Genomic DNA, 20,638 nt, shown 5'->3' on the forward strand with positions numbered 1-20,638 from the left:
GTGCTGCCAGGCTGTTGGATGAGGGGAGAGAAAAACGGTTTTTGGACGCGATGGGTCATGTGAATATGTTGCACGTAAATAGCCGTGTAGTGTAGGTAGGACAGGTTACACATGTAGCCCGTACATTATTTTAGTAGGGCACACGTCTCGTCGGTTGTACAAATTCCTTGCACCATCCGAGACGGTGCAGTTTGTGCAGAAGAGTCGGCTGAGTAACTTTGCGCATCTATTCCATTGTGGCAATAAACACAAAAAGGAAAAGGTCTGATGTCAGCAGCTACTGAACTAACAGACGGTTTCTTTTGTTTTTTTGCACGCTACAATGAAATATTTAACGCATTTGCAAATTGAAATCGATTCTCTGCCAAGCTTTCGCGACTGTCATTTTTTTTTAAATTTTAATTGAAATAATAAGCAATCTAAAAACTGATAGTGGCTTTTATTCTATATTTTGGAATTATTTCCATTCGATTCAGTGTCAGCCGCAAATTCTTTTTGTACTTCAACGCGCATAAAACCGCGCAAGAAATTATTGGACTTTCTCATTCTTAACTTACGAACCCTGTAATAATGTTTTCTTCATGTAAATATTGACCATTGTATTAATCGGTTTCGTTTATTCAACAGACGGCATCCAACTATCGTACATCGACCTCGTTCACGACCATGCCCCCGGTGCTGACCGAAAGCCAGAAAGGTTCGGTGGAGGACATCCAGATCTCGCTAGCACCGTACATCCAGTCCTATCTGAGCCAAACCGGCCGGCGCCATTCGTGCTGCAGCGTGATGTTGCCGGTTGCGTTCGAACGGGCTGCACCGCGGTCTTGGTTCGATCCCCGTTTCGATTCACCCGTGCTGGAGGGCCAATACCAGGCGAGCGTATTTCCGCAGCTGCGCCTTAAGTTTCGGTAAGAACACCTGGACATCCGGGCGCTTCCCTCTTTGTGTGTGTGTGTGTCTGTTGGTTTTCTGCTGCTGCTACGCAACAAAAAACTCCTCACTCTCTCCCAACCTCGCATGCATGACTATGTCTACTTCTGCTTTCAGCTTCGCACTATTCTACATCCTGCTCTGCTCGCTCGTGTGGCTGCTGTACTTCCTGTTTGACGGTGGCCCGACCAGCTTCACGCTGCTGACCGTATCGATCGGATTAATCTTTCTGTTCGCGCTCGCCGGTCTGTGGGTGACGCGCACCGACATCTACCGTGCGCACACGAACCTGATATCGTCCTTCTGCGCCATCCTGCTCTGCATGTTTTCGCTCTTTCTGCTGCTGCTGACGCGTGAAGCGCTCAGCCCGCTCGGCCACTTTTCCATCTGCATCGAGATCGTAATGCTCATCTACACGATCATACCGCTACCGTTGTGGCTCTGCTGCACCATCACCATGGCGTACTCCGTTTGCTTCGAGGTGCTCTCGTTTCTTCACCAGACGCACTACGACTACAACTCGCGGCCGGGTGGCCAACCGACCGCGTCACCGCTCGTTACTGGCAGCGTCACGCACACCGTCGCACGGTTGCTCGCCGAGGACGGTGCGATCGGTACGGACTACCAACATTCCGGCGACTCGTTCGTGTACAAGATCGTGCTGATACGGGTGCTGATACAGCTGTGCGTACATCTGATCGGCATCCAGATACTGATCATGACGGTGGTGCGTATGCGCGGCACGTTTATGAAGGTCGGCCAGAACCTGCTCGTACGGCGACAGCTCGAGATGGAGAAGCAGCTCAAGGAGAAGATGATCCACTCGATGATGCCACCGAAGGTGGCGGATCTGCTGCTAAAGGAGAGTGGCAGTGTGCCGAAAGGCACCAGCTTCGACCAGTACCCCACCTCTGCCCAAGCAGCACCACGGCGCACCACACCGTCCGATCTAAAGTCGCTGTTCCGTCCGTTCCACATGAACCGGATGGAAAACGTAAGCATACTGTTTGCGGATATAGTCGGCTTTACGCGCATGTCATCGACAAAGACGGCCGAACAGCTGGTGGAGATACTGAACGATCTGTTCGAACGCTTCGACGACCTCTGTCTGGTGAATGGATGCGAGAAGATATCGACGCTGGGTGATTGCTATTACTGTGTGTCCGGTTGTCCGGAACCGCGCCCGGATCATGCAATCTGCTGCGTCGAGATGGGGCTCGGCATGATCGAATCGATCCGGGTGTTTGATGCGCAACGGAACGAGGGCATCAAGATGCGTGTCGGTGTCCATACCGGTACGGTGCTTTGCGGCATTGTTGGTACGAAACGGGTCAAGTTCGATGTGTGGAGCAACGATGTTACGCTTGCTAATCGGTAAGTATTGGATTTAGTTGGCCAAAACAGTTACGTGATGTCTAAACCTAGTGTTGGATGACTCTGATGTATGAATCAGAATGAATTTTGCAACAGCTGTCGGTCTTGATCAAGAAGATCCAGAGTCTAAACAACTAAAACTTTCCCTTTCTTCGGAAACAGCATGGAGTCCAGTGGAAAACCCGACCAGGTGCACGTATCGGAGGAAACTTGCGGCTTCCTGGGCGATTCCTATATCATAGAGGAAGGCGAAGAAGTCGATGGTAGGTTCAAAACAGCACCTCTATGTCACACCAACAAGTACCTAACCTTTCTTCAATACTCCGTAGGGCACCGTACGTATTTCGTGCTGGGCAAAAAGCTGGATCTGGTCGGTTCGATTACCGAGGGCCTCTCCAGCATTGGTCTTCCGGTCGACCTTAATCTTTTGGGCGCATCGGCCTCACCGCTGGACGAACTACCGTACGCGACGAGCGAAGAAAACCCGGAAAGTTCCTGCCTGTCGCGCAGTGCCACCAATCTATCCGGCATTCACCCCGCGGTACCACCGGCATCTCCTGCCGGGCCCGTCTTTTTCTCCTCCCTGCACGCATCACCGGTTTCGACACCGCGGCCCCGCATTGCATCGCTAACGAAGATGACCAAGTTCCTCCGTTCGGCCGTGAAGGGTGATACCGGCCGTTTGTTAAACCCGCACCGTACGGCCGGTGGTACGAGCGCACCCGTGGAGAAGCCAAAAATTATCATCAGCACAAAATCGATCTCAAACGGTTTCGAGTCCGACGACGAGATGGCGGAAATGGTGGCGGCTGGTGGTGGTGGTGATGGTGGGACGAGTAAATGTTTGACCCGGTCACCGGTCGGTACGCGGCCACAGGATGTGACGACAGTAGCGATGCTCAACGAACGTACGCGAAAGCAGCCGACGGACGGTGGCGATACTGGTGGCCAACAGGCGCAACGGAAGGCCGGCAAGGTGCTCAAGCGCCAGGACACGTACAGTGCTCCGGATGGGGAGTGCAGCAGAATCTGTGATAGTAGTAAAAGCTGTGACGAAGATGTGCCATGTATTGAGAGAAGTAGCAGCAGCAGCAATGCGCGTACCGTTCCGATCGGTACCGGTGCCGGTGGAAGCGGCAGCAGTAGCAATAGCAATAGCAATAGCAATAATCAGAACATCACCAACGGGTGCTACCAGCATGTGCCGATCGTGATCGTTACACCGCGTCCGAGCTGCCACACGCTGGACGTCACGAACGGGGGTAGTATTGTCAGCAGCAATGCACACACCAACACGACCGGCACCAATACGGTCACCACCGCCGTCGCAACGTGCAGTACGATGGGGCGTGGTCGTGAATGTGGCAGGATGGTTGGTTCCGGTGGTGAAAATACGCACACCAGCCAAAGTTCCGTGTTCGACGAGATAATAGACGTGCGCTCGTATATCTCGCAATCGCGTAGTGACATTTCGCCGTTTGCCCGCACCGGTAGCTACCGATCACAGGCGGACCGGTCATCGATCATTCACGAAATCGCACTATCTGCCGGTGCGGCCGGCGGCAGTAACAGTGGTACGTTCGGTCGGCCCCGTAGCTCCACCATCACCACCACACACCACGCATGTAACGAAGCGCATCAACACGTACGTCACGGATCGGTTGTCGTGTGTCCGAGCTCCCGTTTGCTCGGTGCCGACGGTGCAAGCCTATCACCTTCCGCAACATCGCGCAAAGATTCGGGCATAAGATCAAACAGCCGTCGGTCGAGCATCCAGCATCAGATAATGCTGATGAGTCAAACGGTCGCGCTGTCGGTGCATCGCGTGTCCGGCTATTTTACCAGCTCGCAGTCCAGCCTATCCGGTGCGATCGTAACGTCCGCGGCTGGTGGTGACCATCATCATCAGCCGACACAGAAACCGAACGGTAGCATGCGGCTCGGGCCGGGCACCGGTTCCAAGTGTTGCGTCGGCATTAAGGAACCGCATCCAGATCCGCTAGCCGCCTGTCTGCAGCAGCTGCGCAAACAGTCCGACCTGCAGCTGATACGGTGCGTGCGGGATAATGCACGATCGCAGCGCAGCTATCTGGTAAAGCCACCGCTGTTGCCGGTATCGCTACGCTTCAAATCGCGCCCGATGGAGCAAGAGTTTCGCTCGAAGGCACACCGGTTCGGGAGTGAAAGTGGCGAACTCGAGGGCGGTGGTCCACCAACGCTAGCGACGCCAAAGTACAACACCTACATCGACATGCTCGTATCGTTCGTCGTGTATCTTGCGACCTCGACCTCACTGTTTCTACTCTCACCCTCGGTCTATCTCGAATCGTACAAGGTGTGGGTGTGTATCTTCGTGTTCTTTAGCACGGTACAGCTTTTTGCGCTGTTTATCTGCACCAAGCAGGTGTGTCGGAGGACGCGCAAACCTACCGTACGCCGGTCACGTCCAATGGCTAGCCGCAGCTGTTACGACTGTCTGCTGCAGCTCGCATCCAACTGGTACCCGTGGCATATCTGTGGCGGCATCCTAATGTCGCTGCCCGTCATCTCGATTCTGTCCAACTTTGCCATGATGGACGTGACGAAGTTTCGAGTGTTTGAGTTCCATTACGGTTTCCTGATGTACATCTGCATCGTGCACTTTTGCAACTTTACGCAGCTAAACTGGTGGATGCGCAACGCGATGGCATGCCTAACGTCGGCCGCATTCGTCGGCATTGCGGTCGGGCATATGGTGGAACTGCAGGCACTCGAAGTTGCTGCGGGCGTTACAGCGAACGGCACGGTCCTGACTGCCGGTGGTGACACCGATGAAATGCTGCACCGTGCCCAGTTCGATTGGTTCAACAATTACCGGGTGGAGATATACGTCGATCTGCTACTGCTTCTCGTGTTGGTTTGGTTTTTAAATCGCGAGTTTGAGATCGGCTATCGGTTAAGCTTTCATGGCAGTGCCGTTGCAAACCAGGACAAGATACGGGTGCAGAATATGAAAAACCAAGCAGACATGCTGCTGCACAACATCATTCCGAAGCATGTGGCGGAGCAGCTGAAAAATACTGCCAAATATTCGGAAAACCATCACAACATCGGCATCATCTTTGCGAGCATTGTCAACTTTAACGAAATGTACGACGAATCGTACCTCGGCGGGAAGGAGTATCTTCGCGTGCTGAACGAACTGATCGGTGACTTTGACGAGCTGCTGGCCCGGCCCGAGTTTCGGTGCGTGGAAAAGATCAAAACGATCGGCAGCACGTTTATGGCCGCGTCCGGGCTCGATCCGGGCAGTCGGGGCGAAAACTACGAGCATCTGTACACGCTGCTCGACTTTGCCCTCGCGATGCAGCAGGTGGTGGAATCATTCAATCGCGATCTGCTGGAGTTTAATCTGATCATGCGGGTCGGGTACAACTTTGGCGACGTAACGGCCGGTGTGATCGGTACGAGCAAGCTGTACTACGACATCTGGGGCGATGCGGTTAATGTCGCCAGCCGGATGGATTCGACCGGTGTGGCGGGCCGGGTACAGATCGGCAGCGATTGTGTACCGGTGTTGGGCGAACGGTTCGACTTCGAGCCGCGCGGTAAGGTGTACGTGAAGGGCAAGGACCATATGGAAGTGTACCTGCTGGTTGGCAAGAAACCGGACCTACTGGGACCACCAGAACTAGATATAGATCCCGTGTAGATAGGAAGAAAGCAAACGCACGGAGGAGAAAGCTTTCTTTTTTAGTCATTTTCTTGTACCGTCATCACGGTACGGTGCCGTCGAATTGGGATAGGATTGTTTTGGAGTTGTTGAGATGCGTACCGGTACATCGAAGTGTACCGCGTTTTTTGAAAAAAGCGTTTGCTACTACTTTGCTGTGGAGACAAACCATACCCCCGATAGGAACAAACCGAAGGTTAATAGCTAATACGAAATTGATGGTACAACTACACCGTACGGTGCATTAAAACAAAGGTAGCAGCTACTCCTAGGCGCTAGAAATGTCTAGGAACAAAACAAACCTCCCGCTGATCATTAATCTCTATGGTCTCGAAAAGACGAAACAGGAAATACTGGATGAGTTAGTAGAGTTACGAACTTCAAGGCGTGTACCAGTCGGATTTTATCCGGTGCAACCGCCCTCTCCCAAAACGGCACTGATGTAAACTGATGCACAACTAAACAGGAAAAAACGAGTTACTCATTTTAAGGCAATAATCATGCTGGTGGATAGAAAGGATTTGAAAGGTAGCAATTTTAACCAAGTAGAACAACTCGTTTGTCGCATTACTGTGTGTATCACTCCGCACGGTTACTCCTCGTATCGGTTTCCCCCTTTCTAGCCAATCAAACAAATATCTCCTCCATTTGAGTTTTTGTTTTAAGAATACAGAACTATATGTGCACATCGCAAAGAGATCCTAAAGGTGTCGGAGACCTCACTGACCTATTCGATGTGTAACGCCTATGCACTTTTACTAGTTCACGAAGAGTCGTCTAAAGCTACACCTTTTACGTCAGTCCGTACGAATAAGTCTCCGTTTTAAGCCACCCAGTCCCTAACCATGTTGCTCAAACCTCCAACAACCTCTCCTCATCCTGTCAGCATACTCCCCTCGCCCTCTCCTCCCACCACAGGTGTTGTATTATGAGTGTGTGTGTCTGTCGCTTCCTAGGTGTGCCTGAAGCAAAACAAAACTCAGAATATACCGCGCAGTCAGCCTCCTATTGCTGCCGTGCATGGCTACGGTCTATCAGAACCACTCTCTATGATGATTTGACTCAGTGTGAGTGAGCTACATTAAAGAGTTTACTCTCGAATTGACTCTTTGAAGAGTTATTCTTCAGTGAGTTGTCGTATTCAAGAATCTGCGAAGAGCTATAACTCATGAGTTGAATAACTCATGTATGCGTGCGTTGTCAAACCAAGAAAGGTAAACAAAACCAGAAATGCTTGAATTGTTATATTCATAAGGGTTTAACAGTTGTGGTTGCTGTGTGTGACCACCAAGAGTTATAGCTCATGAGTTATATAACTCATACGTGATTTGAATTATTGTGTGTAGGATAAATCGCAACTGAGTTACAGGAACTCTTGGTAATGATGCGAATTAACTCACTCAAGAGAAGCTCACTCACTCTTTCTTACTCACCATGCACATCACTAATAAGAATCGGTGTGTGGTTTGATATCTGCCACCGCTTGATGTCGCTGTATACGCTTAGAACTAGTTAGATCTTTGTTTCAGGATATATGGGTGTGTGTGTGTAACAGTCACGGTGGATCAGTTTTTAACGTATACAACATAGACGAACTACACACACCCGCACACATCACCGGTAATGATAGAAGTAATTGGAAAACAATGGCAACGGAACAGGAAATGAAACTGCAACAAACAAGGAAAACAACAAAACCCAAGAATACTATTACGTACGTGCCTTCTCTCTTTGGACTAGTTATTACTTTACAATTACTTCCGCCAGAAGGATGTATAAACACACACATACACACCACAATTCCATTCACGAAGTCCCCATGCCCTACACCTTCCGCAAGATCCGACGGAGTGTTTGTGCGTGAAAGGGCGTCTAGAGTGGGGGAGTTCCCCGATTTCATTTACAGCTCCCCCAAAAACATGGGAATCTTCAAAGGCCTTTTCAAAACAGCAGATACTTGCAATATTTAGTTTAAGGATCGATGCGATATTAGCCCGCTAGTGAAGCGTACGGGGGCAAGCAAAAAGGGTTCCCCATCCGACCCTCTTTCGCCCGATCGCCGACGTGCCAACGTGTAAATAATAGTTTCGTTGCGTTTAACGTTTGCTTAATAATTTATATATCTTCTCAAAGGAGAATGGGGGAGGTTTTCTCCTTTTTTCTCTCGAAAAAAAAAATCCTCAAGCCCGTTGGTTTGTTTGTTTTTAATTGCGGAATATGAAGAAAAACAATAGACAAAATGGCACTCTCCGTTATACGCGATACTTCATTTCCAGCCAACGGTGCAAACGGTGTCAAGTTGCAAAGATTTCACAAATAACTATTCTTGCCAAAATGATGATTTACTAGCTGGGTAGGCCTGTACGTTATTTCAATGCCATTGCTGTTACGGATATACTACAGATATATATATATAAATCGACATATACACTATATTGAAAAGGTATGAAATATTTATCTAGTTTATTTTTTAAAAAAACAAACATCACGACGCTGTGATCACAAATGGAAAAAAATGGGAGTTTCGTCATTCGTTTATCGTTCTTCGGCTCCTACATTCACGGCGCGGGAATAAAGCGAAAACAAACACTAATGAAGAAAGGTTACAACTGCTAAGAACGTTTATATTACTATATATTGTACAATGGTGCACCACGGTATTTATCATTCCCATTTGCGCGTTACGTGTCCATTACCAAAACCTTAGATGAAGCGCCAGCAAGCGGCAAGAATTGTGCGTTAAACGTAAGGAATGCATATCAGAGAAAGTGAACGAGGTGTGCCGGCCTCGCTGTGAAGAAATGTTAATGTGTAATGGTCAGAGATGCGACTGGTGTGTTTTATTTTATTCCACGCTAGAAAGAAGACGCTTATATTAGTCAGGTCGACATGTCGATTGTGGCATTGTTTTACTACATCGTAACATCACACCTTTATACATTACCGCGTTGGCGCAACGCACACACACGTACTTTTTTTAGTACCTCTTAGTAGCAATGATAACGTTTTGCTCGAGCAGGAGCAAAACAAGTGAGTGTATGCAGTGAGTGCGTCAGATGCCACAAGGGTATTGAATGTTGCCTAATCAATCGAAAGAGAAAGCGTAGCAATGGTTTCCACACGACCGCATACACACATAAACTGCTTACCATAAAAAAAAAACAAACGAACGAACCAATCCCGCCATTTTGAACTACTACGCGGCACTAACTACGGGACATTCAGTAAGCATAATGGACGACGCGAAAGTGTTGGGTGTGTATTTTGTTGTAATAGTAGTAGTAGTTGTTGTTGTAACAATCGCGATGCTATCACTGTGCGCTGTGTCAGAAAGCAATAGGACCAAGCCCCTTTTTCGCCCACGCCGTCCACCGAAGAAAGATGGAGTTCGATGGTGGGACGGATTAGTGGGTGTGTTTGTGTGTGTGTGAAGGGGGGGCGGAATGTAATTTAGCAAAACAAATGAAGTACACAACATGTTGTTCCTCAAATACTCAACATCAAACTAAGCCATTAACATCTAGCACATGGTAATTAAAAGTAAAAAACCCGAAGAAGGGAAACAGTGTGCTACGTTTGTCAGGTGTACACAAATCCATACAATCAGCGTTAGTGTCTAAACCGACTATTTCACTAATATATCGACTAGGGAACGAACCGCTATCGAAGGTACAATTACCTTCTCCAAGAAGAGTCCGTTGTTGTGTGTGTGTGTGTTTTTTTAAATATGTGTGCTAGCTACTAGCATGGTAAGATACGCAGGGGTTCTCAGCTAGTTTTTTTTTTAAATTGAGAAGCAGATTTCAAACAGCAGTAAGATACATTACGGAACGAATTTGATCGCACTTTTGGACGAATGATTCTACTGGACTGGTTTCTAGTTAATAAACACAAAACAGCCACACATGGAGCGTGGAGCAATAACCTAAACATACTGATCAGGAACAGTTACTAAAGATATATGAAATGTGATCGAGTATTATAGAGAAGGTGAAGTAGACGAACAAAAAAAAAATTACATTCACAACACGTACGCTCCTGATGCGCAGCATTCGATAGTTCAAAACAATTGATGCTGCAAGAGGGGGAGAGAGAGAGAGAGAGAAAGGGAGATTTAACTGCAATAGCATCACTCTAAAGTAACTCGTAACGCTACGTGGTCAACGCAAAACAAATGTCAAAAGCTGGTAATAAAATTTATCTCAAAAGTACGAACCATTAATAATTAACTGAGATCTTATAGCCCAATACGTTTGTGAAAGAAGAAAATATCTTTATACAGGGCAGTAGCTCTGTTATTCGTCCTCTACTACACAAAAAAAAGCAATATTTTCGAGATGCTATTGATTTTGTAGTGAGGAGCAATGCCACTTTACGGTGTTAACGTCAGCTTATCGGACGTTCAGTGTAGTTTGTGATGTTTATTAAGTATAATCGTTTTGACATTTCGCAAACAAAAAGTTACATTCTTGGACATATAGAAGGTGAGTAGTAGTAGGGATTCATCTGCACGGTGCGGCACCATCAACGACTTCTGGATACCAGCGTGACCCGGTTCGGGTTGTGTGTGTGTGGTAACGATAGGTATCTAGTGTTGGTAGTAGCTCTAAGGATGCTCACACCGGACATCGACGTGGGGCACGTTTCGCTTCCGTTCAGGGTGTGTGACTGTGTGGTGATGTGGTGAAGTGTTATAGGTAAGAGTAGATGTAGTTACTGTGACGATCTGGTGCCGTGACCAGGATGCGGTGCCTGTGATCTAACTGATCTGTCTGTGATGTGTGTTGTCGGACCCTGCTCAGAACGCCTTCTTGGCCGGTTCGGGGAACGCTTCACGGGCCGGTATGAAACTCAGCATCATGATATGTCGCGCATATGCCTTCGTCGTGCGGAACAGTGCGTCCGTACCGTGTAGCCGATCGAGCACTCCAAGCACACCGAAACATTGGTTAAACCTAAAGCAAAGAAACACACATTAAACGGGCATGTTGCGAGGTGGGTCATATCCCTAACGGTCGGTTGCCTTACTTGAGATGATGGAAGTCGTGCGCTTCGGGACTCGGAAAGAATGGCAGATGGTAGCCGGAGTGCGCGTTCAACGTGGAGAGTATTACCAGCGTAAACCACAACCAGGCCACCGCCACGTGGCTGCCGAGCATGAAGATGCCCAGAAACGGTGGTACAAGGTTGCTGAACACGTGCTCCACCGGATGGCAGTAGATGGCGGTGATGGCGATCGGGGCCGTCCATTCGTGGTGCTGCTTGTGGATGTACCGGTAGATCCGTCGGCTGTGCAGCAGCCGGTGCGCGTAGTAAAACCCAATCTCCTCTATGAAGATGCAGAATGACAGCTCCGCCAGCACCCAGTGAAAGGTGGGCAGCTCGCGCAAATCGTTCAGCCCACGGAAACGCATCGCCTGGTACATGCAGTACGCCATCGGTACACCGACCACCGTTTGGTTCATCAGCACGGTCGCAATCACCTTCGCCAGCCGGCGCCGGTCGACCGGTTCGTTCGTGCCCGGTTGCATCTTGTACCGGCGTATGATCGCCGGCCGGCACGTCACGTCAAACAGCGTGTAGATGCCACCGAACACCCAGTACACCGCCATCGTGAAGATGGTGGTGCTCAGCACCCACAGCCGGGCCGGATCCTCGCCGGTGAAGTCGATGAAGCGATCCCACTGCGACTGCCAGAAGTCCCCGGATGCGCCCCAGAACCGCTGCAGATGCCTGCAGTAACAGTGCGTTAACAGTGCGCGATCGGGGACAGGGCCCCCCACCCGCCCTATTAAAAAACCCCCCACTCACCAGGTCAGTGTGTTGCGGAACGCGGCAAAACCGACGAGAAAGAAGCTGACGATCACGAGAAAGCTGTACAGCGAGGATAGAAGGCGCGGATTTTGCGACTCGATCGCCGGCATCGGTGTCGGTTTGATGCGGCGCCCATCGTTTTCCGGCGTGCGTTCGGCATCATCCGGCGGGACGATCGGTTGCTGGTCGTCAGCTGCTGATAATTCCCGCTCCAAACAGCTCGGACTACTCTCCATCTGGATTGCAAGGTGAGTAGAAATGTTTTTTTTTTCTTCCGTCCCCACACCGGCAGCATGTTTGTTTATGCAGCGATATTAGTTAGGGCGAAACACGAGAGAAAGGAAAAAAAAAAAACAAAACAAAAATCAATGAATTGATTTTTCATCCAGCTTTTCGTACCGGTGGTAAGGTAAGGGCAGTGGTGCCAAGAATGTTTTTCTTTTAAATCATTCCACCTTCGCCTCCACCGTGCTCTCTTTTTGACGGCTTAACACCACAAATGACGCATTTATTTCACCGCACTCGCCCAAGCGTCGTCGTTATGTGATTACATAAATCAATTATGCCCCCGAAGGTCAAGGGTAGTGCGCGTATTCGCTACTACTAAACTACAGGAAAAACCGCACACCTCTTTCTTCCCCTTTTCACCTTTCTTTTAAATGGTTCCATTAATTAGTGTAACAATAGATAATATCCCCATACTCTCCACAGTCCACGCTTCGGCACTGGTTGAGGGTAAATGCGCGTTGCCTTAAGTTATGCAACGGATTGGCGAGTGTCTGTTTTGAATGTTTAAAAACATAATTACATTTTAAAAAACACTAACACGCGCGAATGCATATCAACAGGGGGTTTTGATGCACATTTTTGTCCCCACTACTCCCCCACAACTACGCTTTGCGAGATGTAAAACAGTGTAATAAGATGCAACTGTTCCCGAGTTTCCTTATGTGTTTTTGATGTTTGATAGTAGGCGCCTGCTACAATACCTTCGCTGCTGGTGGAGCTTTTGTGTCCCGGGGGAGTCCCTTGAAGCGTTCGCCCTTAACACTAGGAGGGTTGAAAGCACAGCTGATGTGTGTACACCAGACACCAGATGCCAACTACTGGCTACACTAACGCTGGCCCTAATGTCCCGGTCGATTGCTGTAAGGATATTCCGACGCAATTTATTCGTTTCCTGACCCTTCTGTACACGGGCGAACGGGTAAGGACGGGAGTGAACCCACGGGACGGCGGGGGGAAAGTGTATTTACGAAAGCAGTAGAGTGAGAAGGAACGATAGAGAAAGGCACGCACCACGTACTAGTAGGTTCTTTCACTTGCTCCCGAATGTGGCGCTTGTCTAACGCTGTTGCCTGTTTTGTACACACCCGGAGTATCCCCCAAAACAATGCCTCCAACCCTTAAAACCGAACCCAAACAGACGACTGTACTCCAAATCGTGCCAGGACAACAAACCAAACCATACTGGAGAAAGCAATGCGAGTACAATCCAAGAGCGTGAGTGTGAGAGTGAAAAATGGGAAAAACTATAGAGTTTTCCACGAGAAAACCTCGTGGAAAACCTCTATATTGATCATTTTACGATAAGTTATTAATAAATCGAACACATTTATTTTACTTTTACGGTATATTACTTACTTATTACACTTAGTTGTGCACGTAATAATAAATTAAAGTTAAAAAAAATTTAAAACGATTTTATATTCAGGACCACCAGCAACATATTGATGTTTTAAAGCTTTCACTCTTACACGATTGAAAACTTCAAAACAGTAGAAAAACTCCCTCGTGTTTTCAGAATATCTAAAATACCGCAGCGAACCCTGTTATGTACAATAGTTCGCTCTTCATTTCTCATTTTATCAATGTTTCTCCTTGTTTGGATTACTACTTTTGGCAAATGAGCTTAAACATTTCGAATTAAATACAAAAAAACGCTAGACTTGCATAGGTATGTTATGAAAACAATATTATTGAAAATGTAGTAATATTTTGTATTTACAAGACGACCAAAAATCATTTTTCACTGTTATACTGTTTAAGAATTTACTACAAGTTGCAGTCTTATATACATAAATTTGTTGATAAGCAGTTCAATTTGCCTGAAAGGACAGCTAAATTACTAAACAAACATTCTTTTCCATTTCGCACACCTTCTCTCTCACTCTTTCTTACGCTCGCGCGTTCTTTGTATTTACAATATTGTCCGGAAGCTTTCTTTATGCTTTGTTGTCTCACCCGCTGGTTCCATAATCTCTCCAAACCTTTCCACTCAAACCAGCACAAAGCAAGTGCATCTGCACCAGTACGTTACCGCTCTCGTAACGCTGCTCGCTCGTTGCTTCAACGCATCCCGCACTTTATCTAGCGCTACCAATACCGATATACCCGCCACATGCTTTGTTCTCGATAAAACTGCATAACGATTCCAATTAGAGGGCAGAGCGCCCCGACCAACAAAGACTGACGGAGTTTTGTTTTGGTTTGCAGCGTTGCGATCGGTGGCATTGTTCTGCCGCTGTGGTGGAGGTGGCAATAGCTCAGTGCCGCCCAGCTGCAGGCAAGTGGTACGTTACGCTGGACATGCAATCTATAGCATTATGCAAAATGTTGGCAAATTAGGGCGGACGGAAAAATAATGGGCTAGATGGATAAAAAGCGGAGAGTTGATGGTAAAGAATATGTTCGTTATTTTCGCTGTTGCTAACGAGTTCCCGGGTATTCTAAAAGCCCTTCAACCTTGAGTAGTGTGCGAGTGTGCATATCACCCCCGTTATCAAACATTGTTCTGCCCCGACTCCATCGGAATGGAAATAGAATTATAATGCGCTTTTTATTTGTTTCTTATCGTTTTCTTTCTAGCTTCGTTTATCTTGCTTACGATTATAGTAGCAAACAATAACAAACAACAGTAAAAGGGCCCAGTCATTCCTCTCGAATAAGGTACAAGGTGGCAAACACTTTAGAACAAGCTACTTTAACGTCATCGTCCTAATCTCGGTGCGATTAACACACAGTGAAAGAAACCATTCACCCTAATCTCTCTACCACTGTAACAAAGGAACAACCTCCCCAAAAAAGAAGCAATCACCCCACCGGGATTGACCTTTCGATCTGGGAGATTCTTCCCATTTTGCTCCGTCCGTTTCTGTACGACCTGTGCCCGATAGGCAACAACACAACGCATAAAAGCAATACGCGTTAGCATTAAACGGCAAACGCAAACGACTGATCCGCACGCTGTTGTTGTTGTTCTGTGTCTTCCCACTCTCATCATCTGTCTCGCTCGTTGCTTAAATAATCGCCAATAATCGCCCCAAATGTGCCTACAATCACAAAACGTCTACCGTACGCAACGCAAAAAGCATCCGTTACAGCAGGGAAAACGCACACGGTAGTAGTGGTCGCCCGCGCACACACGTTCCCGTGGAATGTTGTAATTGTATAGCAATTGAATCTTCAATTGGCTACCACCACCAGCATCATTAAGCAGGCTTTCTCTCCGTGCGCACGCATACGCTTACACGGGCCTTCCGATCAGGTCGCAATTCATCTTTATTTGCAAGCTGTACACGATCCCATCAGATCAGTACGCTGAAGTCGATTGAACTGTGCGAACACGCGGTGGCCGGTTTTGCTTGCTCCCCGGGGGAGTTTGTAACGCATACAGGAACGTCAAGTTTTGAATCGTCACCCACACACACACGCACACACGGCGATCATGTCGCTCACGGTGGAGCTGTTCGATCTACCGGCGCACCAGTTTCGGGTGTTTTGGGGCGCTTCCGGTAGCATGTGGCAATCGCTGTGGGACCGCTTCCTGGACATCACCGGTACGAGTACACACAAACCACATCGTCACGGGTTTCTTCTCACACCACGATAATCTTATCAAGGGTGGGTGGGCAATACTCTACGCACTTTAAAATAACACCCCGGCAATATACGTACTTGCAGGTGATAATCCACTCGCCCTTTGGACCGTCGGGTCGTACGTGTACACTTCGCTGATCTACTGGAGTATTGGGCTCGGCTACACGCTGTTTGATGTTACCGGACGGCCGGGGTTTATGCGCCGCTACAAAGTGCAACCCGGCACGAATGAACCGGTCGATCCGGCCCGGCTGCGGACCGTCATCCGACAGGTGCTGTTCAATCAATTCTTCACCGGGTTTCCGCTACTCTTTCTCATGTACTATCTGTTGCCGGCGCAAACGCACGCAACCATCCGCGAGCTGCCAACGTTCGTGACGGTCGTGTGGCAGCTGGCCGTGTGCATACTGATCGAGGAGGTGATGTTTTACTACAGCCACCGGTTGCTACACGATGGCCGTATCTACCGGTACATCCACAAGCGACACCATGAATGGACGGCCCCGATCGCGATCACAGCGATGTACGCGCACCCGATCGAGAACGTGCTGAGCAATCTGCTACCGATAGCGGTCGGTGTGTGGACTACCGGCTGCCATGTTTCCGTGGCGTGGCTCTGGTTTACCATTGCGATTTCAAACACGCTGCACGTACATTCCGGATACCATCTGCCATTTCTGCCCAGTCCCGAACAGCATGACTTTCACCATTTGAAGTAAGCGTTACGCAGTTGGCGTTTGGTGGAAATAATCACAATCAAACTTTTTTCCTTCTTTTTACCAGGTTCAATCAGTGTTACGGTGTGCTGGGTGTGCTTGATTGGTTGCACGGTACTAGTGAAATGTTCCACCGCTCCAAACAGTTCAAGCGGGATTACATTCTAACATCGCTGGAACCGGTGCGAGACACCCATCCCGACCAATAGACGAGGATATGGGTGATTGTACAAAACAAAATATTTTTTTTTTATCGATAAAAGGGAAGCTCCCTTATTTCATTGAGGATGATGATTTGTTGCCTAAGCCGATGATGTATATTATCTCTCATCTGTGCGCTTCCATTTTAGGAGTAGCGGAGGAGAGCCACGTTATGTATGATAAAGAGACATAAAAAAGTTAATTTTTTTATAATAAATGTGACATAAAAGTGAAACTATTCCCGCAGTACATCGTGAATCCACATCCGATATGGAGTAAATGACCTAAATGAAAGTACAAATTTTTGTCAGCATCTATCAAATAATCTATCAACTGGCAAGCCTAGACCTTTTGAGGTTGTTGATAAAGTTGCCGATAAAGAAGAAGTTACTTACAATCTGGCGTTGAACTGAAAAATCAACCATCAACGTTGTGACACACATTCCAAAACAAATGTCGACAGGATTAATTCCTGAAGTACCTATGCACTGCTATATCTGGTAAGTTCTGCTAAGTGACTCATAAAACCTCTTTGTTTTAATCGATTTTTGAACCCAAACCAAGCATGTGCATGTCTTTCCATTGTCGACTATACTATTACAGCGAGTATTAATTTGTCTTCCCTATTTTGATGTCATGTTGCAAGATCAAAATCATTAGACCTGTGCCTGAGTCTGAGTTGAGTTGAGTAGTTCTGTTTGATAGATAGTTTCAAGTTTCGTTTTGTCTAGGGAATTATCTGGAGTATTCGCACGACCCCCAGATTATTCCATCCTCTTGTCTGACCTCAAAGGTCAGAGTACACTCGATGGCGCAAGATTAAGTCCTGTTTTAAAACCTCTGAAGTGGCCTTAAAAGGAAAATCCCTTATTCTTATTTCTTCACACCACATCCCGAAAGACAATCAGCTTTGCTTTTCAATTTTTTTGTTTCATCAAAGTATATTTTGACACAATAAAAAAAATACGTTAACAATACTATTTTCTTTTTAAAGATAACTCACAGTTTTCCAAAAATCCAGAAAAAATGGTTACTTGTTTTTTTAGTTCTGTTACTCTTGTGTTTTAACTATCTTTCGCTACTTTTTAACGTTTCGCTTCCCTAAATGTCACTAGACCGATAGAATGTGGGTGTTTCTCTTTTAGTAATTTTGAACCTACTACTTACTAACCCATCAGTATATGCACTAGCTGCACTACTTAAATGGGGCTGTTATTTTTTTTTTGTATCTAACGTTTACGGACAAACGAACCACAGCTACTGAGGAATTTTGCCTACCATGGGGAAAAGCGGTTAGCATTTTAGCGGTAGTTTTACGTGAGCGTATATAAGGTGTGGTATGTGTTTAGATCACACTGGCCGGAACACTTTGCGCGTGTTCGGTCAGGCATTTACATCGCGGTATCCTATCCGGTTGTGAGGTAAGAAGGCACTTTATCGCTTTACCGTACGGTTCCGTTGGAAGGAAGCAGAAATTGGCGGCACAACACCTCCCGCGCGCCGGTTTCAGTAGTTGTACATGCCGTCGATGAGAAAGTCCATCCGCCGGTAATGGCGCGTCAGCCAGAACTCTTTGGCGCGCCGATATGAGAGAAGAAACAGCCCTAGAAGCAGCGGAATGGCGAAGATCAGCGTCACGATCGGGACAATGTACTCCCGGCGAGAGTTGGGCGGCTCTCCGGGACCACCACCGGCACCACCACCGAACCCGGACGGAAGATACTCTTGCGAGAACTGGGCGAGCGGTTCGTCGACGCGGAGTCGCCCACTGCTGTCCACCGGATCGTAGGGCGTACCGTAGCCCGGTTTGGCCGCCTGGAGCAGTTTCGGTTCATCGTCGATCGAGTAGGTGATCTTTGGCTTCTTTGGAGGTTTCGTAGTGGTGGACGTTGTAGTTGTTGTTGTTGTCGTCGTTGTGGTGGTGGTGGTGGTGGTGGTGGTAGTGCTTCTGGTGGTGTTACTACTGCTTGTCGCGGATGTCTGCTGGGTCGTTGTTGCGTTGGTACTGCCGGGTGGTTTTGATTGTGGTGGGGACGATGGTTTTGCTGAACTCGCAGTGGTTGAGGATGCGTTCGCACTGATTGTGGGTATGGTGGAACCGTTCGTTGCGCTCGACGCCATCGTTGTGGTGGTGGTAACGTTTGTCTGCGTGGCTGGTACGTTGCTGCTACCTGTCGTGTTGTTGCTGGGTGCTGCGGCATTTGCCCCATCACCAGCGGATGCTAGCTGATCCGCGACGGAACCTTTTAGCACCGTTGCCACATCATTGCTTACCCCTTTCCGTGCCACTATCCGCTGCCCACGGTCCAAATGATGCTCCGTGAAATTCACGTTCCTGTAGGCTGACAGCGCACTGATCATCTTCGCCACGGTTACATTCACGTCCGGTGGTTCATTCTGCTGGTGCGTCATTCCATTACCACCGCACACCGCCAATAATGCACCGAAGCACACGTACACCAGTGCTGCCTGCAACATTGCCAAAAACAACGCCCCAGAACTTGGAGTCTGGGCACAACCGCGTGATATCAACTTGTGCTGTGGTAGATTACAACTGCACCGTCTCTACTTCATCGCAAAAGTATCGCGAAATGTATTTTATCGTAACGCGGGAGTAGCTGACCAGAGTTCGAAACGTTCGTGGGGGAGATTAGTTTCTTTGCATGCTGCCCCCCTACAAAACAAATGCACCAATAAAAAGATATCCAACCCTGCCAGGGTGTTTGTTATGACAACATTACGGTGCGTGTGTGTACGTCAAACCGAAGCACGATGAAGGTGTGTCTGTTCTTAGTCGAAATTGACCAACACCGTTTGAAATTTAACTTGCCGAACGATTTATTCCCCTTTCTCTCTATTTTCCTATAAATCGTTTATTCTCTCAAACAAGCGGACGAAATCAGCCAAACTATCGGCGTAACAGTCTGGTTCCTGCAGTGTGTTGCATGCCTGCAGCATCTGTGCCTTTGTTGTACCTCCGGACAGGACTAGCAACTTCTGGAATCCACACAACGATCCAAACGCCATATCTTGCTCCAGCATATCACCAACCAGCAATGTCCGTGCCGGTTGTTCCAACCCGTACTCCTGTACAACCCCAGCCCGCAGATGGTAACCGGGCTTACCGAGCAAAACTGCTCGCCTGCCAACAGCTTGCTCCAATATCTCCACAAAGCATCCCGGCCCAATGATTTCGCAGCCATCCCGCACGTGAATCGTCCTGTCGGAGGCACCCGCTATCAGTAAACAATTCGCCGAACGCTTTAGATACATCTCGGCCCGCATCAGCTTCGGATAGTTGGCGTTAAAGTCAATGTCCACGATGACCGCCCTGACCGGTGCCCCATCGTGCACGGTGGCAATAATCTGATGGAACGATTCCGGCAGCGGTTGTGCCGGGCCATCGATTAGCTGAAATCCGGCCTGCCGCAAGGTAGCTTTGAAGTTCTCCGTACCGAGACAGTAGATTAAGCCTTCGAATTGTTGCGACTTTAGATATTGCACGATAGAGCGTGCCGGGTGTATAATGTCCGCTTCCATCACATCAACTCCCAGTGCGTGCAATTGCTGTTGGTAGCTCGCAAACGGTCGTACACTGTTGTTGGTGATGAACTTGACACGTTTGCCGTGTTCCCTAAATAGCTGCAGCGCTGCACCGGCACCCTCTATCTGTTCGAACACGGTCCAGAGAACACCTGGTTTTGAAATAGAGCACAGGTAGTGTTGTTAGCGCTTTTACTCTACACAGAAACACCCCTCTTCTCATCATTAGCATATACCATCACAATCGAGTAGAACGGTGTCGAAGGAATCTATAAATTGCTTAGCTTCCCTTGCTGGAAGATGTAAAATGTGTCGTTCCTTGTGTTCCGCCATAGCCACTATGATACATTCGATCTAAACTGACACTAAACCCTGCCCGGGATGCTTTATTTGTAGCCGATCGAAGCTAATCAACCTTCATTGCCATTAATCTATCCTGATTGGTGGGAGCGCGACCGCTGTTGGCGTA

At 48.1% G+C, this 20,638-nt stretch overlaps 5 protein-coding genes across 5 annotated transcripts; 2 read left to right on the top strand and 3 right to left on the bottom strand.

Annotated features, from left to right (window-relative positions):
- The first annotated feature begins 624 nt into the window (after window positions 1-624).
- On the top strand, window positions 625-5,995 carry LOC128719452 (adenylate cyclase type 9). The gene is made up of 4 exons (XM_053813079.1): window positions 625-908; window positions 1,048-2,304; window positions 2,467-2,567; window positions 2,634-5,995. Exons 1-4 carry the CDS (start codon window positions 667-669, stop codon window positions 5,993-5,995), a joined length of 4,962 nt encoding a protein of 1,653 aa, XP_053669054.1. The 5' UTR covers window positions 625-666.
- A 4,819-nt stretch (window positions 5,996-10,814) lies between these two features.
- On the bottom strand, window positions 10,815-12,066 carry LOC128707175 (fatty acid hydroxylase domain-containing protein 2). The gene is made up of 3 exons (XM_053802126.1): window positions 11,828-12,066; window positions 11,045-11,749; window positions 10,815-10,971 (listed from the first exon to the last, which is right to left on the bottom strand). The coding sequence occupies exons 1-3, from the start codon at window positions 12,064-12,066 to the stop codon at window positions 10,815-10,817; spliced, it is 1,101 nt and encodes a 366-aa protein (XP_053658101.1).
- Window positions 12,067-15,557: 3,491 nt separating this feature from the next.
- LOC128707707 (fatty acid hydroxylase domain-containing protein 2-like) lies at window positions 15,558-16,634 on the top strand. Its single transcript, XM_053802669.1, has 3 exons — window positions 15,558-15,669; window positions 15,794-16,424; window positions 16,493-16,634. Exons 1-3 carry the CDS (start codon window positions 15,558-15,560, stop codon window positions 16,632-16,634), a joined length of 885 nt encoding a protein of 294 aa, XP_053658644.1.
- A 1,498-nt stretch (window positions 16,635-18,132) lies between these two features.
- LOC128709676 (putative protein TPRXL) lies at window positions 18,133-19,104 on the bottom strand. The gene has a single exon (XM_053804689.1). It carries the CDS (start codon window positions 19,102-19,104, stop codon window positions 18,133-18,135), a length of 972 nt encoding a protein of 323 aa, XP_053660664.1.
- Window positions 19,105-19,488: 384 nt separating this feature from the next.
- LOC128719109 (uncharacterized) lies at window positions 19,489-20,502 on the bottom strand. The gene is made up of 2 exons (XM_053812735.1): window positions 20,406-20,502; window positions 19,489-20,321 (listed from the first exon to the last, which is right to left on the bottom strand). Exons 1-2 carry the CDS (start codon window positions 20,500-20,502, stop codon window positions 19,489-19,491), a joined length of 930 nt encoding a protein of 309 aa, XP_053668710.1.
- Between the last annotated feature and the right edge of the window lie 136 nt (window positions 20,503-20,638).

The sequence above is a fragment of the Anopheles marshallii genome, chromosome X, assembly GCF_943734725.1.
Source record: "Anopheles marshallii chromosome X, idAnoMarsDA_429_01, whole genome shotgun sequence".
Classification (NCBI taxonomy): Eukaryota; Metazoa; Arthropoda; class Insecta; order Diptera; family Culicidae; genus Anopheles; species Anopheles marshallii.

Excerpts from the sequence above, each read along its gene's own strand:
- LOC128707175 (XM_053802126.1), bottom strand. The coding sequence starts at position 12,066 with ATGGAGAGTAGTCCGAGCTGTTTGGAGCGGGAATTATCAGCAGCTGAC. Across the intron at positions 11,750-11,827 it reads TTCCGCAACACACTGACCTG|GCATCTGCAGCGGTTCTGGG; the intron begins GTGAGTGGGGGG and ends CTGTTACTGCAG. Across the intron at positions 10,972-11,044 it reads CACGACTTCCATCATCTCAA|GTTTAACCAATGTTTCGGTG; the intron begins GTAAGGCAACCG and ends TCTTTGCTTTAG.
- LOC128707707 (XM_053802669.1), top strand. The coding sequence starts at position 15,558 with ATGTCGCTCACGGTGGAGCTGTTCGATCTACCGGCGCACCAGTTTCGG. Across the intron at positions 15,670-15,793 it reads CCGCTTCCTGGACATCACCG|GTGATAATCCACTCGCCCTT; the intron begins GTACGAGTACAC and ends ACGTACTTGCAG. Across the intron at positions 16,425-16,492 it reads CATGACTTTCACCATTTGAA|GTTCAATCAGTGTTACGGTG; the intron begins GTAAGCGTTACG and ends TCTTTTTACCAG.
- LOC128719452 (XM_053813079.1), top strand. The coding sequence starts at position 667 with ATGCCCCCGGTGCTGACCGAAAGCCAGAAAGGTTCGGTGGAGGACATC. Across the intron at positions 909-1,047 it reads CAGCTGCGCCTTAAGTTTCG|CTTCGCACTATTCTACATCC; the intron begins GTAAGAACACCT and ends TTCTGCTTTCAG. Across the intron at positions 2,568-2,633 it reads GGAAGGCGAAGAAGTCGATG|GGCACCGTACGTATTTCGTG; the intron begins GTAGGTTCAAAA and ends AATACTCCGTAG.
- LOC128719109 (XM_053812735.1), bottom strand. The coding sequence starts at position 20,502 with ATGGCGGAACACAAGGAACGACACATTTTACATCTTCCAGCAAGGGAA. Across the intron at positions 20,322-20,405 it reads CGTTCTACTCGATTGTGATG|GTGTTCTCTGGACCGTGTTC; the intron begins GTATATGCTAAT and ends TTTCAAAACCAG.
- LOC128709676 (XM_053804689.1), bottom strand. The coding sequence starts at position 19,104 with ATGTTGCAGGCAGCACTGGTGTACGTGTGCTTCGGTGCATTATTGGCG.